General features: G+C 38.0%; 1 protein-coding gene across 1 annotated transcript in view; it reads right to left on the minus strand.

Moving 5' to 3' along the window:
• USH2A (usherin) overlaps positions 1 to 15,862 on the minus strand; it is a 387,112-nt gene that overhangs the window by 83,841 nt on the left and 287,409 nt on the right. Inside the window, exons 48-50 of the mRNA XM_008496570.2 lie at positions 14,636 to 14,834; positions 5,517 to 5,685; positions 2,483 to 2,704 (exon numbers count right to left, since the gene is read on the minus strand). Coding sequence (XP_008494792.2) covers positions 2,483 to 2,704; positions 5,517 to 5,685; positions 14,636 to 14,834 — 590 coding nt within the window. The remainder of the gene's footprint in view (positions 1 to 2,482; positions 2,705 to 5,516; positions 5,686 to 14,635; positions 14,835 to 15,862) is intronic.

A 15,862-nucleotide genomic window follows, 5' to 3' on the forward strand; every position in this document is an offset into this window, starting at 1 on the left:
GAAAACAGAAATTAAAAAAGAAAAATAAAAAAAGGGGGGGGATATGAAATTGAAGAAACATCTCTTTTTGCAAGACATACTTTTTGTCTCTCTCTCTATAACGTACAATGGCACATGAAAAAGTTTTACCACTAAAGCCCTTAAACCAACATTCAGTGCAAAACTGAGTCTAGAATCTGCTGGTCATTCAACAATAAGGCGGGGCACAAGGCTTGCACTTTCATTGATCATGTTTCTCTTGTATTTTTTACAAGGAAAGTAACTCCCCAAAAAAAGCTTTAAATCATCCATATATTTTTAATCATGGCATTCATTGCCAACTACGAAACAGTTTCAGAAGCCTTTCAGCTTTTTTGTAAAGCCACCTCTGTTACATCTTCTCCTTCTAGACAATGAGATCAACTTTCCAATTATGATGCTCTTGCAAAAATCTGCTTAACCATTTTCCAGTGACAAGTAAATTATATTTCTATGGGAGAGTATTTTTTCCATGAGAATCATTATAAAAATAGGTATAGGGAGCAAGTAGATTTTTGTGCCTGGCACATGCATTTTGATGTTGTATTTAGTAAGGTCAAATTACTCTAAGAAATTAAGCAAAAACCTATTGAGTCTGATGCATACCATATGATAAAAAACCCACAATCTACTCTATACTTCATGCAAACAAATACGATCTCTTTTCTACCATGGCACTAATTCATCTTTCCAGCTTGTATTTGTGTTCATCTGTATACTGTTTCACAGCATAAAGTCCTCACAGGAAACCTGTGAACGATAAAAAAGCCACTGTTTTCTTTTTTAATAGCCAAAAAAATGTCATCCTGACCCATTCTCAAGAAAAATGGCATAAATGATAGAGCACTATAGGCTAAACACATTTTAAAAAGAGGGTTATAAACGTTTCTTAAATATATATATTTAAGGAAAAAACTGTTAAGAATACATATATACTGAAATGAAGAACATAACTTTCATCCCAAGATACCTGTATTACACTCCTACACAACTCATCTGCCCAGAGAGAGCAGTAAAAACATAAATGCTACCCCAGCAGTTCTGTTCCAACAGCATCTGTTAATTCACTCCATTTATAAAATACATATTGACAAAGACAACTGAACTGGGACCAGGGAGATTTGATTTGGTGTGAGAAAGTCAATTCAATGTGATTTTGTTAAAGGGCTCCTGCAGGCAAATAAAAGAGTTTAAGTAATAAAGTACATAAAGAGATGTTTTATGAGCCAGCCCTGTCTTGTGGCAGCCACACAATGTGTGGCTATGCAAGAAGGCCTTGTTCAGAGCTCATAGATGAGCTCTACATAGATGCTGTAGATCAGGCACAATTATGGATCATGATGAGGGGGTACTAAAATCATGCAAGTGGTGCTCTTCACAGCATAGAGTCTGTGGGTCACCTCTGGAAGGATGATCTAGAAACTCTGGAAAGCACTGCAATAGCCTTTTCTGATTAGCCCTGTCTGACTTTTAACACAGAACTGGGGTACTTGCTAATACTACAGCAGCTGAAGGGTGTTTTGAATAAAAAAAAAAAATAAGCTGAAGAAAGAGGTCATTGTTTGGGAAAGCCTTCAGATTCTGTTACACACAAAGATCCTTCGTCGTACAACTGGTGTCTCAAACTGGCATGCATACAGTGAAAGCACTGCATCAGTCATCTTTGTACCCCGAGCAGAAGTGGGTACTAAACCTTCATTATGTCTGTACTTGGAAATCGGGCTCCCCTTTGAGACTGCAATTGTTTCTGAAGTCTTTCTGTCAAGCTGAGAAAGCCTAAGGCTGATGGTATATAATTTGTCTAAGAAGTGTGAACAGAAAAGACACATGAAAATACCTGAATAGGGTCTGTAATAATACCTCCTGGTTCTGTCACCAGCTAGTCACAGGGTGCTTTACAAGAAAGTTGGGTTCAGATTGTATTTCTGAGTGTTGGAGGAATTTCCTATGGTGTGCTAACAGGACACACCAGATGAATAGTTGACCAGTGTTAGGGATAAAGTTTTGTTAATTTTAAACTGGAGCAGGTTTACTACTGTGTAGATGCACAAAGTGAGGGACACAAATCACCAAGCAGACAGTATTGTAATCACCATTGGCTAGGTGACTAACCCCACATTTTCAGAGCAAATGGAAAATCCCTGCACTGGAATGCATGGCAGCACATGGTGGCCAAGTTTACCTTCTGCTCTACTCATTGACAGGGGACTGCTCCTATTTCCTGACTGCCATCATGAAAGATCATGCAGTGTTTTTGAATTTTCTGGAATGTCTCCAGACCCTGCATCTTTTGGACAAAGGCAAATAAAGGTTATTGAAAGGCCACCATTTTGCAGTCTGCAATATCATTTTAACAAGCGTCACACATACTTCAGATCTTAGTGAATTCATCAGTATCTGAATGGTTGCTGTTAGAGGAGATTTAGAAAGATGAAGACGCTTTTTTCTTGAAAACATTACTTACCTGTGAGAGGTCTGTGTGCAGTCCCTTCTTCTTCATCACCACAGCAGACCAAGTCCGTGCTTATGACTTCTCCACCACAGCACTGCTGATTGAAACTGTCATGGAGGGATCCACCACAGCAGATTTGATTGCCTGATGTTGAGTAAGGCATTCCCTGGCAGCAAGAGTCACCAATTCCAACAGAAACTCTGTTTTGTTCTTCATCAGGGCAACATACTTCTCCTGTCAATTTAGGAATGCAATGAAAGATTTTATGCATTTATAGCACTTAAAATCTCTAAGAGGCTTTCATCCGATAACACCAAGTCTGGGTTCACACAGTAGGAACTTGGTGTACAAAATGTTCCACATGAAAGCATGGAATCACTTGGTACTTTAGAATGCAACAGAAGTATTATATTAATTTGTAATAATAATTTAAGAAACTTGCATTCATATATTCAGAGCCACGACTCTATAAGATGTCAAAATGCAAGTGTGGCAAAGACAAACTGAGAAAAGCAACAAAAGTAGGTAAATAATTCCAAGCTTGTTTTGAAGGACTAACTCACATTGCTTGAAGAGTTTTACAGTGTTGCTCAGAACTTCATTTCCCAAAGAACATAAGTATTAAGCTCATTTTAAAAATTAAATACTGCCAGCACAATCAGAGGGCTTTGGCTACTACTTAAGTGAAAGCATCAACTTTTGCAGGGAAATGTCTTAGGATAAGACCCCCAGTAAGACTGATACTATAATGGTGGGCTGGAATAAAGTCTATTCTGTGAAAGGAATGGATCCTTTTTTAAAGTAGATTGCTATGGTAAATTACATTTTCATTCACTAGTTTCTGCACTTGATCCAGTGTTCTAAAAGTTACATTGCATCATCTTTCTGTGTTGTAATGTTTTCTGTGGCTCAAACATCATTTGGAAGGAATAGAGGGTTTTTTCTGCTATTGATGCTGGAAGTAGAGGAGATTATAATAAAATTTGGATTCCTGATCATCAACAAAAGGAACATGGTTTGTTTTTCAAAGTTAATTTTTCTCATTCAAAGTAATATCTCAAATCCTTTTCTTCTGAAAGGTTGGGAACAATAAACATAGAGCCCTAAACACAATGCAGCTTTTTTCATATATAAACATGTGATGTGATCATAACAGATGAAGGAGGACAGTGTTTTGTTTCTCCCATGAGTTCCTTTCCAAAAATACACCAGGAAGGTAGTAGCACTATTCTGTTTCATTTTAAGAACCTCTCCTTCCATCTTAGTTCTGGGATTGGTGTTTGTACTTTTTTGTGCACTACTGTTTTAGAAACAACTGAGATTCCTGCCTTCCTAATTTGTAATCTTCATGCCTTCAGCTCAGTGTGCTTCAGTACATCTAGCACTATCAAGCTGGCCAAACAACATCTGGGTAATATGTATGCTTAGAGAGTTTCCTGCATAAATAAAGTCAATAATAAACAGCAAAAAATGTGAAAGTTTTTTTTTCTTGAGCATAATAGATATAATCTGTTTAGATACTTCATCATATTTTTCTGCATTCTTCAGAATCTAATTTAGTTGCTACACAGAGCAAGTATTAAAACACAGAATGTAGCTTACATCTCTTGGAAATAAAGCTGTTTAAGATCTATTAGACATAAGACACAAAGGATCAGTAACCTTCTCATTAACCTCTCAAAATGGGATCCATTCCAAGCTAGGCTTGAAAATGTTCTCTCTCTGAAAACTACCATGCAGTCTTACCAGTTAATTGTTATCCTTATCAAAGAATGACCCACATTAACATCTAGCCTGAGGTTATTAGCATATTTATAAAAATAAAAAAGAAAAAAGTGACCAACATTGTTCATGTTGCTGCCCTTTAGAGTACAGAAAAGAGAATGCAGCAAGTATACTTAGAAAAAAAAATTAAAATCATATTCAAACATTCACTGTTTTATGCTTGTGGACTGCTGACTGAACAAGAACTACTTTCAGACATAAGACATTTTGTTTCACTGTACTTTTCTTTCTTGATGTAAACAACATTAAGCTAGTTAACACAGACCACTGGATGGGGACACAGGTCACAGTATAATCTCTCCATTTCAGTACATTGAGATTAATGAGGCCAGCAAAATACTCTTCTCTGGTTCTTCCATGTGATTGCATTTTTCTGATGACATCATGGAAGGCATTCTAATATTGTGATATATGAATTACTTTTCAAAGGATCAGAACTTGGGATGTGCTGAATGTGTTGGCAAAAATTCAAGCCTTTCTGAGCCTAGGGAATGTGTGCCAGCTCATGAGTAATGGAAGCGTTTTAGCTCCTGACCTGACAATTGCCTACAAAGAGATATATGCTCTGAACATTGCCCTGTGAAAGGGTTCTCCTCCCCCTTTTCCTCCCCTCTCCCTTTAAAAAACCCACCCACAAACTGGAAAGCCAAACTCTGGACAATAGCACCGAAGCACAGTTTTGGCAAACTTCCCAAACAGTTCTGAGAATAAAAGTGCGATCAGCCTAGAGAGAAGGATAAATGTCCATCAAAGACAATACATGTGGGATGTGTAGTTTGATCTGTAACACTGGTAGAAACAAAGAGGAGACAATGCAGAAACAAGTAGAAGTGACATCATCCATAATATCCAGCCCAAATGCTAACAATTGTTTCACAAAAGAAATGGCTGGGGAAAATCACATGGGGTCAAGACAAGCAGAGAACTATACTGCACCACTAAATTGCCTGATGGTGTTCCTGTTAAGCAGAACTGCCCTCCCCATTATGAAGCACTTACTGCAATTAAGTATAGTTTGGCATAAATTAGTTCTCTGGGAAATGACCCAATCATCAGGTTTCATCAATTAAGCTTTTCTTGTATAAACATTGTACTGTGTTTAGAAGACAGTCAGTGACATTTTCTGACACAGATCTCAAAGAGATTTAGAAATCTTGGTAAAATCCACGTTTATTGCTATATTTTCACTCTCCTTGATTTAACAGTACATGATCTTTGTTGTTTTGTTTCTTTCAAGCACTTGAAAGGATTTGTCTCTTACCTACTAATACCCTAGTGTAATAACCACCACAGCACTGGTGTTTTGGTTGCTCAGCATGTATCTGACCACCACAGCAAACCCCTGGTGAATTAAGAATAAATGGAATGTACTTGTCCTCGCAGCACTGGAATCCAGGTTTATAGTCGTGCATAATCCCATTACAACATACCTAGGAGTAGTTAAAAAAAAAAAATCAGTAAGGCAGTATCTGTTAAAGTAATAATTTAGTGTGTTCTCTGACAAAACAACATATATGAAAACGGGTACAACACATCCTAGTATGAATGCTAATATCACTGCAGTCAAATAAAATGCAACTTGGTTAAAATCCTCTGCCCTCCAGCATTATTATACTTCAATAAACTATGGTATATCAGGCAGAATGTTGCTATTTTGCAGCATTCAACCATATTTCACCTTAATAAAGTAGTCCATTAATATGAATCATCTTCAGATCCTTTGTAGGCTGTTTTGAGTCTCTCAGTGTGGAGTAGATTGCAATATGTAGATATAATCCACTCTCACCTAATATTTTATTTTCTCTCAAGTTCTTATTTATTTATTTATTTATTCATTCATTTGTGATGAAACATGTCATCTGAAATCCTTACATCTAAAGCCAGTATTTCCCAATATAAGTTCTTGGGTTTTCTTTCAGATAAAAATACGTGGAATTTTCTTCTTATAGCATATGATCACTTATTTATGATTGCAATTGTTCAGACAATGTCATCTCATGAGAACAGCATTTATATAAGGAATTTTGTTGGGTTTTTTTCAAAATAAAATTTACATGGAAATGAATTTTGAAAAAGCCTTTTAACCGTGGACTTCTTTCTAGGTGCTGTAGAGAAAATTATATGCTTGAACAATCGAATAATTATTTGCACACTTACTCCTGCACCAATGGAGTGGCAAACTGTAGATGCAGCATACAGAACAGCAGAAGAATCATCGTAACAATTGTATACTCAGAACCTACAGTCAGTGCAACTTGTGTTAGCCAGAAGGATGCCTCTTACAGGCAGACAGAAAATGCAGTTGGCAGCACAGATGTTAGAGCAGACTCGCTCCTTTGTTTTCTATCGACCAAGGGACACTTCTGCCCCTTACTTTAACCGAATTCAAAATCAGATCATCTTAGCAGCAAAGAAAGAAAGTGTCACTCTAGAAGGATCTTTTGTTTACCTAGGTACTTTTAATAAACAGCCAACAAAAAAAAAAAAAAAACCTAAAAAAAATGTATACTACAAGACTCAAGACATCAAATTTCTATTACATTTATACCCTTAACATAAATATATGCATGAAAGAAAAAATATTATTACTTTTTAAAGTCATGAATTCTTTTTGACTTCCATGTGAATACATGGTGGTTTCTTTTTGTTCAGTTTTGAATGGTCTCTACTCTGTCATCCTTGGGAGTATTAGGTTAGGTTCTGAAGTTACAATTCACAAGATGAGGTAGAGCGAAAGGTCTTCTTGTCTCATTATAGTCTGAGGTTTTATAACCTTATATGCTTTGAATTGCCTTGCAGTTTTCTGCTTTTCCAGCACAGTTTCTCATTCAGCAACTGCTTTAGACTACCAACATAGCTGAATTTTGTCATTTTCTGTTGAGGAATTTTGAGTCTCTGTAGGTCCTATTATATTATTTTGCTGTCCACCTTGTCACTGGTAATATAATCCAATCTATGAATTTAATTAACCTACTGTTCTTTCTTCCAGATCATTAGTTAAGTTGTCAAATAAAACTCTGCTTTAGTCCTCTTCCCTGCTTCCCATCTTTTGGATACTTTTTTATGACTGGCACGCACTCCAGACTGAGTTTTTCTTCATTTGGCTCCAAAGCACCTAGAAAATTACCTGGTCTCTCTGTATCTCCAAGTCATTTAAAGGCATTTTTAAAAATATGAAATCAAGTACCATCATGCCACTGTTCTCAGAATATATCACATTTAGGAACAATTCCTGACATTTGTAAAGAATGTCCTCTGTCTTGTCTTTTTTACTGCATCCTTAGTTTGAAACACCAGTCAGTAAATGCTGTACAGGTCTGCGTGAAAGGAGGCCAAATACACATTTCTCATAAATTCTTCATCCCAATTTCTGTATCCCTTGGGATTGTGGTTCCCTTTGTGAATTGTATAGCCCAATTATTATCCTTCTTTTCTTAGATTTCATTTGCAATTCCTGGACTACTTTTTCTCCTTTTCAGTGATGCACACTTACCTAATTTCTTCTCAGTACAGTCTTTCTGTCTTTACAGACAAAGAAACTTGCACATCGTGACATCTTGAAACATTTTTTCACTGAGAGGGTTGTCAGGGATTGGAATGGCCTGCGCAGGATGGTGGTGGAGTCACCATCCCTGGAGGTATTTAAAAGGTGTTTGGACCTGGTCCTTGAGGATATGGTATGGTAGTTAGCTTATGGTGTTGGTCAAAGGTTGGACTGGATGATCTTGGGGGTCTCTGTGATTCTGTGATCTTTGGTATTATCCAGGCTCAAGTAGTTGAGCAGTCATTTTACTTTCCATGTACTGTTTCCAGTTTTAAGACATGCATCTTGTGAATCCTCAATAGAAACAGTTGGGTTTTGAACTTCCCAGAGACACAGGAAGGGCTGGTTTAGTACTAACTCCAAAGCATTCTGGTTGGAATATTATATATGAGACTGTATTATTATTGTTATTATTGTTGTATTGTTGTTACTGTTATTATTTTCTCCCTTTCCTCCTAAATTGCCTCAAAAAATCCTCAGCTGAACACCCAGGTATGGTACAATAGTTTCAGCAGCTACATTTCCTTGTTAAAAATTATTTAAGATCCTCAGTATTTCTCAGTACCCAAAAAGGGGCCCAATCAGCTCTGAAACACATCTGTTATCACCAATTGATATAGTTGGTGATATTACTATGTAGCTCCATAACATCTTCTGCAGTCAGCTGTAAATTGTTAAATAACACTTTTTTGGCAGTCCTCTAAAGACAGGGAGTTTCTATTTGCATCGATGTTCAGCCCAAGAATTCTGCATTATCAATCCATAAAATGCATTCAAGTAATGCTGAAATTATGTCATAGACAAAGAAGAAACGCAGATTGATTGAAAGTTATAGTGGCAAAAGGTTATTATTATCTCATCCTCTTAGATCTAAAAGTGACACTCCCAACTGGATACTCTACATGAAAGCAGAAGACTCACAGTGATCACATACAAGGACACCAATATTTTAGGCAGGTCAGAGATCTCACCCCAATGCAGAGGGTTGAATGCTTGACATATGCTTGCTAACCAGAAGATCTTTACTGTCTGTGGAGAAGAAACAAGATTTTCAACCTTAGCTACCATAGTAGCCCTTAAAATACTGGTATACTGAGTTATAGAACCACAGAATGCCAGGTTGGAAGGGACCTCTGAAGATCATTGAGTCCAGCCCCCCTGCCAGAGCAGGACCAAAACTAGGGCAGGTCACTCAGAAATGCATCCAGACAGGTTTTTAAAGTGTCCAGAGAAGGAGATCCCACAACTACTCTGGGAAGCCTGTTCCAAAGCTCTATAACACTTACAGTAAAGAAGTTCTTCCTCATGTTGAGGTGGAACTATCTGTGCTGTATCTTGAATCCATTGCCCCTCATCCTATCACAGGGCACAAGTGAGAAGGGGTTGTCCCTTCCTTCCTGATGCCCAGCCCTCATATATTTATATACAATAATTAGATCTCTTCTCAGTCTTCTCTCCAGAGTAAAAAGCCCCTGGTCTCTCAGCCTTTCTTTATGAGGCAGGTGTTCCAGTCCCTTAATCATCCTCATAGCCCTCTGCTGTACTCTCAAGTAAATCCCCATCCCTCTTGAACTGAGGAGCCCAGAACTGGATGCAATACTCTAGGTGAGGTCTCACTAGGACAGAGTAGAGGGAGAGAAGAACCTCCCTCAATCTGCTGGATACATTCTTCTTAATGCACCCCAGGATACCATTGGCCTTCTTGGCCACAAGGGCACATTGCTCTCCCAGGGATAACTTGTTGTCCACCAGGACTACAAGGTCCTTCTCCATTGGGTGGCTCTCTAACTGATAATCTCCTAACCTGTACTGGTGCATTTTGTTATTCCTTCCCAGTTGCAGGACTCTGCAGGACTCTGTTACTCACAAATCAATCCTGTAGTCATCCTGCCATCCAAACCCACAGACAGAGAATAAGCAGGACCACAGGGACTGGGAAGAGCTGGCTATAAAGAAAGGCTTCTTATGATACCTGAGAAAGGTCCAGTCAGTCATGACATGAGCACAGACCAACTAGAGATCAAATCAGGCAGGCAGGATTACACAATATTTTAACAGTTTCTAAAACTACTCCAAACTAACCCATACAATGCTCTTAAATAGACTTGTGTCATCCCTGATCCCTCTGCTTGCTGAAGACTTTGCTGAAGGATATTATCTGGCCTTATGGACACCTGCCAGTTGAGCTAGGACTGATTTACTCAAATAAACAGATGTGCTGGGCAGCCATGTTTATTCTTTTTGTCAAACACTTGCTGCCAGAGCCACTTTGTGAAACAGCAATTCATATAACACTCTAGGGAATTCCTACTAGCTACAGGAGTTCATTAAAAAATTCTGCCTGTGGAGCAAACACCCAAGTAATGATTGACCCACCATGTTCTCGTGTGAGAGGGTATTTTTAAAATTAGCCTCTTTTACCTAAATTAGCTCTGAATCCTTATACACACCCTTTTTTGTTAAGTGTACTTACTTACCCATTTATTTTCTCAAACTGCTGTGCTCAGATCTAAAATCCATGAGCAGAAAATATTGTTACTCTGTTACAAAATACTATGTACTATTAAAATTAGTTTCGTTTCCTATCTTTCAGGTGTGTTAATGAACACACTATACATGAAGTCATATCTTTTCACAGGTTCTCCAAACTTGAAATGAAATTGGACAATATCATTAGGATTGATAGCAAATTTTACATCAGTACATCTAAGTATTGATGGAATATCCTTCACCTGTGCCAAGATATTGTAGTTTTCACTCCTGAAAATTTTGGGGCCAGATATCAAGCCACTGTTTTGCTCCTCCTGTTCTCAGAGAAGATTCTTGCTGGTGTTTTTAACAAATGGCACGTGGCATTATGATGAGGAAAGGGGTAAGCCTGTACTAGGCTTCCTAATAATGTCAGAGATTGATTATTTTATAACTACAACTAGCTTGTTGCTACAGAAAATAAAAAATGCTGAAGCTGTATTAACACCTCCAGTCAGGACCCTTTTAACCATTGATGTTCATACTCATGATCCATTGTGTAAGGACATTATTAGCTTTTATGCTATTACATTAATTACATTTTACTATACCTGTCTCATTATTTTCAGTGTTCGTCTCAGGATGCCAGTAACAGGAGAAGGACAGTTCAGCAGCTACATGGATAATACAGGAATGCCCTTCTCATTGGTACTGAGATTAGGCTCCCTGATGGGTGAAGCCAGAGAACATTGTCTTGTTAATGGAAGTAGACCTCTGCAGATCTCATTATATATGCTCTGTCAGCTAATGCCTGTTTTGAGATTGCAAATATGGATATAGTTATGGATCACACCTTATTGAAAAGAGCTAGGAAAAGACTGTCAATCGGGGTAGCTTACAAACACCCCAGCAGCACAGGCCTGTGACTAAAATGTACACAGGACATAGGGACCCTCCTAGCAGCTGACAAAACTCACCATGAGAGTTAATTCTCAGCCTTTCTTGCAAAACTACACACAAAAAGACCCTTCCTAATTTTTTTTCTGCACTTCCAAATTATAAATTAGCCCCAGCCTGGTTACAAACACCTGTGTAAGGGTACAAGGCACAGCATTGTGTTAGCTTTAGCTAAAATAATAAAGATTTCTAACACTGAAGCAGAAAACCTTCTAAAAACTGAAAACAAGAAGTAGACCTCTGATGCAAAGGTTATTTAGGATAGCAGGGAACATTTTTGCTCCTCGTTAGCCTTAGTATCAGGCCTACGTAAGCCCATGAATGTGCAAGGACACATGTCCCTTTCAGTGAAAAGGTAATTTACACTTTTAGAGATTCCCAAGATAGCTCTGAGCAAGCTGGTTTATTTACACAGCACAGTGTTATGCAGAGATACTAACCTGGATAGGAAAAGCAGCACAAATACACCAAAGTAACCCTGCATCTGGCCTAGTTAGCAGACTTTCTGATAGAACTGCACAACTCAGCTGGACCCAGCTCAGCCAGCGTTGGCTGAAGGGTCTCTGTATCCCTCTGTACTGTGCAGTGAAAACACCCCCTTGAATTCCTGTTATGGAAACACTTTGGATTTTGTGGATGCAGGGGATTATATTTTGGTGGTCTGTTATGCAGATGGGAAATGATAACAAGTCCCTCTTTTCTGCAGTGCCTTAAAACAGGAAGCTGATAATGCCAATTGTCACCCAGAAATCCATGAGGATAGATTAATAAATAGCCCAAGATATATCTCCTAACTATTTTTGTGTAGAAGGCCTCCTTCTCCTCTCACTTTATATTCCTGAATTCAAGGAAATTGTAAGAGTGGAATTAGACTCATTGTGTCTTGTATAGAAGCTGCAATAAATGACCTTATCAATACTCCACAATCTACTTGTCTATCAGAACTACGTATATACAATCAACCTGCTTTTGTTGATCAGCCCATCATGAAACAAACACAAAACTTGTTTATTAGTCTGGATCTGAACATTACTTAAAGTGCACAGTATTTAACTCTCAGAAGAAACCCTTTGCATTTGGCTGTACAATAATGTATGGTGAATTCCAGCTGGCATTGTGATAAGAGGCTTTCAAAACACACATCTGCTGGTCGCTGTTGCTTTTCTGCAACTGTTGAATCTACAGACCACATATATAGAATAAATGCATCAGCATTATAGCTGGTATAGATTGAGAGTGAATTCTATCAAAGTGTGACAGAAGGCTGCTACACAAGTTCTTACACTGTCGCTGTCCCAGACTCTTAAGAGGAACAGAAATATGCTAGGATCTCCTACAGACATTTTGGATGGATGATGGCTGTACACATAGCAAACCAGGCAAAGCATATGGAGTGCTATTTTAATCAATTCACCCACAAAAATTACTCCCATGTAATTTTATGTACGAGTGCTTCAGTTTACTGCAGACCTTCCACTCATTTATTATATATCCATTACTTTACCAAATAAATAACACCCACTCCTAAATGCAGTCTCTGAGAATACAGAGAGACCTGTATAACAAAATAATGCAAAATTAATAAGAAAAAAGTGCAAATTCAGGATATAAAATAAGTAGACATCCTTCCAAGCTCAAAGTCACCATAAATGCATGAAAGCTGAAAAAAAACAAATTGAGGAAAACCCCTCTAAAAGTAATGTAATTAAAATTTAACTCATACACACGGCAAAAGCTATTAAAAAGTCTACTGTGACAAAAACCTGGAATAAGTAAATTCACCTTTTAGAACAAAGGACTGCCCATAATTCACTTGCAAGGTTCCAAAAATACTTTTGTTTACTACAGTATTGCTTTCAAGGGAACTCAAAAGCTAAAGCTGTTTCTTGGAACCATTTATATTTGATTTGAACCCCTCAAATAACTCACTTCCTTAATTACTGTCTTGTCTGACAGGGAATCTTGTGAATACATATTGTTTGCTTTAGTCAAGGAACATGTGACGATGCTTTGACAAATAGGGACACTATTTCATTACATTAAATCTTACTTTCAAACTAAGACTTTTCTACCTCATTTGTCAATAAAAATCATTACAGACTCCTGCTAAGCTATTGATCCTACTTCTAAACAGGAACATATGAAGATTAACCTGAAAATAGCCATAATTTAAAAATACATCTCACAAATCACAATGGATCCCATTCCAAGCTGCTCATCATTGTCATGTAACAGCCACCTACTTACAGCTGAATCTAAATAGATTTTCTGCACTGGAGAATCTGGTCATTAAGCAGTTAGCTGAGGAATAATTGGGAGGGGGGGAGGGAAGGGGAGAAAGCAACTCATGTTAATGACCACTATGTGTCATGCAGGCTTTGAGGGGGGATTCTTCACAGAGACAGAAGCTGTATAATTTTACTAGTATTTTTTTTAAATTCTACATAGACCTAGAAAATTTCCTATGGCCTTTAAGTGGTCCAGTATGATCACTTTCTGCCAAAGGAGTTATATGAACTACCACAGATGCCTACTCCACAAATACCTGAACACTTGAGCTGACAAAGAAACCTCCTCTAATTTCCTACAGTGGGTGATCTATGGCAGCTGAGCAAAATGGCTCAAAAATACATATGGACATTTATATACATATATATCTACTATGTAATTCAACAGAATGAGATTGGATCATTGGATTTAAGAGGTTGGTACTGAGGCTCCTCACACTTTTGGTAGTCATGGCTGGTGAGATTTACTTTGGATCAGGAACAGCCTGATTCCTTGGGGTAAGGAATGGAGCACACGGAGCAAAGCTTTCTGAAGGGAAGGTTCTTCAGATGCATGCTTGTGAAATGAGAGGGTCCACAGACTGGTTGGGAACTGTAAGTCCCCATCCAGAGCTGAGCAGGGGTCTGGGGTGTGGTTTGAAGGGTTTTTGAAACACAGGTTCTGGCTTAGCTTCCTGTGCAAGAGATTTAGTTTGTATGTATCAAAACCACTTCTACCTTGACCCAGTATATAGTAAATGAAAACAATGTGGGGATTCACTTGAGAACCACACTATTGCTCCAAAGCAAAGTGTTGATGCAAGGCACTTTCATAAATTCTAACCAGTCCACTTCTTCCGAAAGGAGAAAAAAAGTCAACAGTCATAGCCTTAAGACAACAAAATCACTTGTCATCAGCTGGATCACACACTGATGGAGATTTTTTGCACAGCTATTCCTATACTGAGCTCAAATATCCTTATTTGATTTTTAAAAATTCCAGGACACTTATCAGAGCCTTGTTTTGAAAATATCAAAAGAAGAAGAACCCCCCTCTTCCTACAATAATGAAAGAAGCTTGGTTCACACAGTTATTCATAAAAGTATATTTTTTTCATTATGTTGTTAAAAACATAGGTGTACCTTCAACTCTGGATGATAACACACTTCTCCACAGAAGTTTTCATGCTTTTTACATTCTAGTGAGAGGCACATTCTATTACTTTTGCTGATTCTTGAAGTCTTTGATGGTGTACATCTCTGCCATGCTCGACGTAAGATTTCATATCCCAGGATGATGCCATTTGGCTGTCCTGGTGATGCCCAGTTAATTTGTAGAGATCTAGAATGAGCAGAAAATCAACATCGGTTAAATTACTGAAAGTATTTATACTGCTGTGAATACTTACATTACAGAATTAGCATACCCAAGTTCTATTCTATACCAGTTGAAGTGTCCAAAACATTCCTCTGAATGGTGAATTTCACAGCTTTTTGCATAACTAAAAGGTGTGAAACTTTGAAATAGAGTTTCAACATGTGGTAATACTCCAGAACAATAACTCACGTGTGTAACTGAAATCCTTAAGAGTAACTATTTAAAAGACATCTCATTCATATTTCTGGAAATTAACATGAAAGAAACTTCCTAGCATTTTACTTGTTTCATTTCAGCAGTAGGAGAAAGGCTTCAGTACAACTTTCTGGTGCTATAGCAGAGGTATACACAAATTTTTCTCATAACTGGCTTGACCATTCCATTCTCAGGTAGGAACCTAAAAGAATGGGCAAAAAATCTCCTACTGCCCTCTAAGCTGTTACCAGTGCAGATCACTCACACTGTGCTAGGTCACCATTAGAATGAATTTGTACTCATGCTTTTTCCCTCCTTTCAAAAACATTATACAAAAAACATGTCTGCTTTGAAATGTATTCTTCAGCACAGGATTAGAAAATACTTATCACAGCTGAAATATTTTCTGTGCTTTAGTATTTTCACTGAAAAAAAAATAGGAGTGAAAAATGGAAGTGTTTATCACAGGTAAGACTTCCAATTTTGAGTGCAAAAAAGTGTGACTGCAGCAGACCACAAAAGACTGCCTGCTTAACAAAATTATGCTGTTGATTGGAGATTTGATATCAGACCATCATCAGCTTAAGGGAGGAAGTATCTTAAGGGAAAAATGTAGTGTAACGAGGCAACCAGGTGCCACTAATTGCCAGGGAGTGAGCATGAGCTTGTGTCAAGCCCACCTGTGCACAATTAGGGTGGGCCCCCACTGCACATGAGCAGGACCAGGGGGCCAATAAAAGGTGAGTCCTGAGACACAAGCTCAGCTCAGTCCTGAGCACGCTTTGCAGAGAGGTCAG

Source organism: Calypte anna, chromosome 3 (assembly GCF_003957555.1).
Source record: "Calypte anna isolate BGI_N300 chromosome 3, bCalAnn1_v1.p, whole genome shotgun sequence".
In the NCBI taxonomy this organism is placed as follows: domain Eukaryota; kingdom Metazoa; phylum Chordata; class Aves; order Apodiformes; family Trochilidae; genus Calypte; species Calypte anna.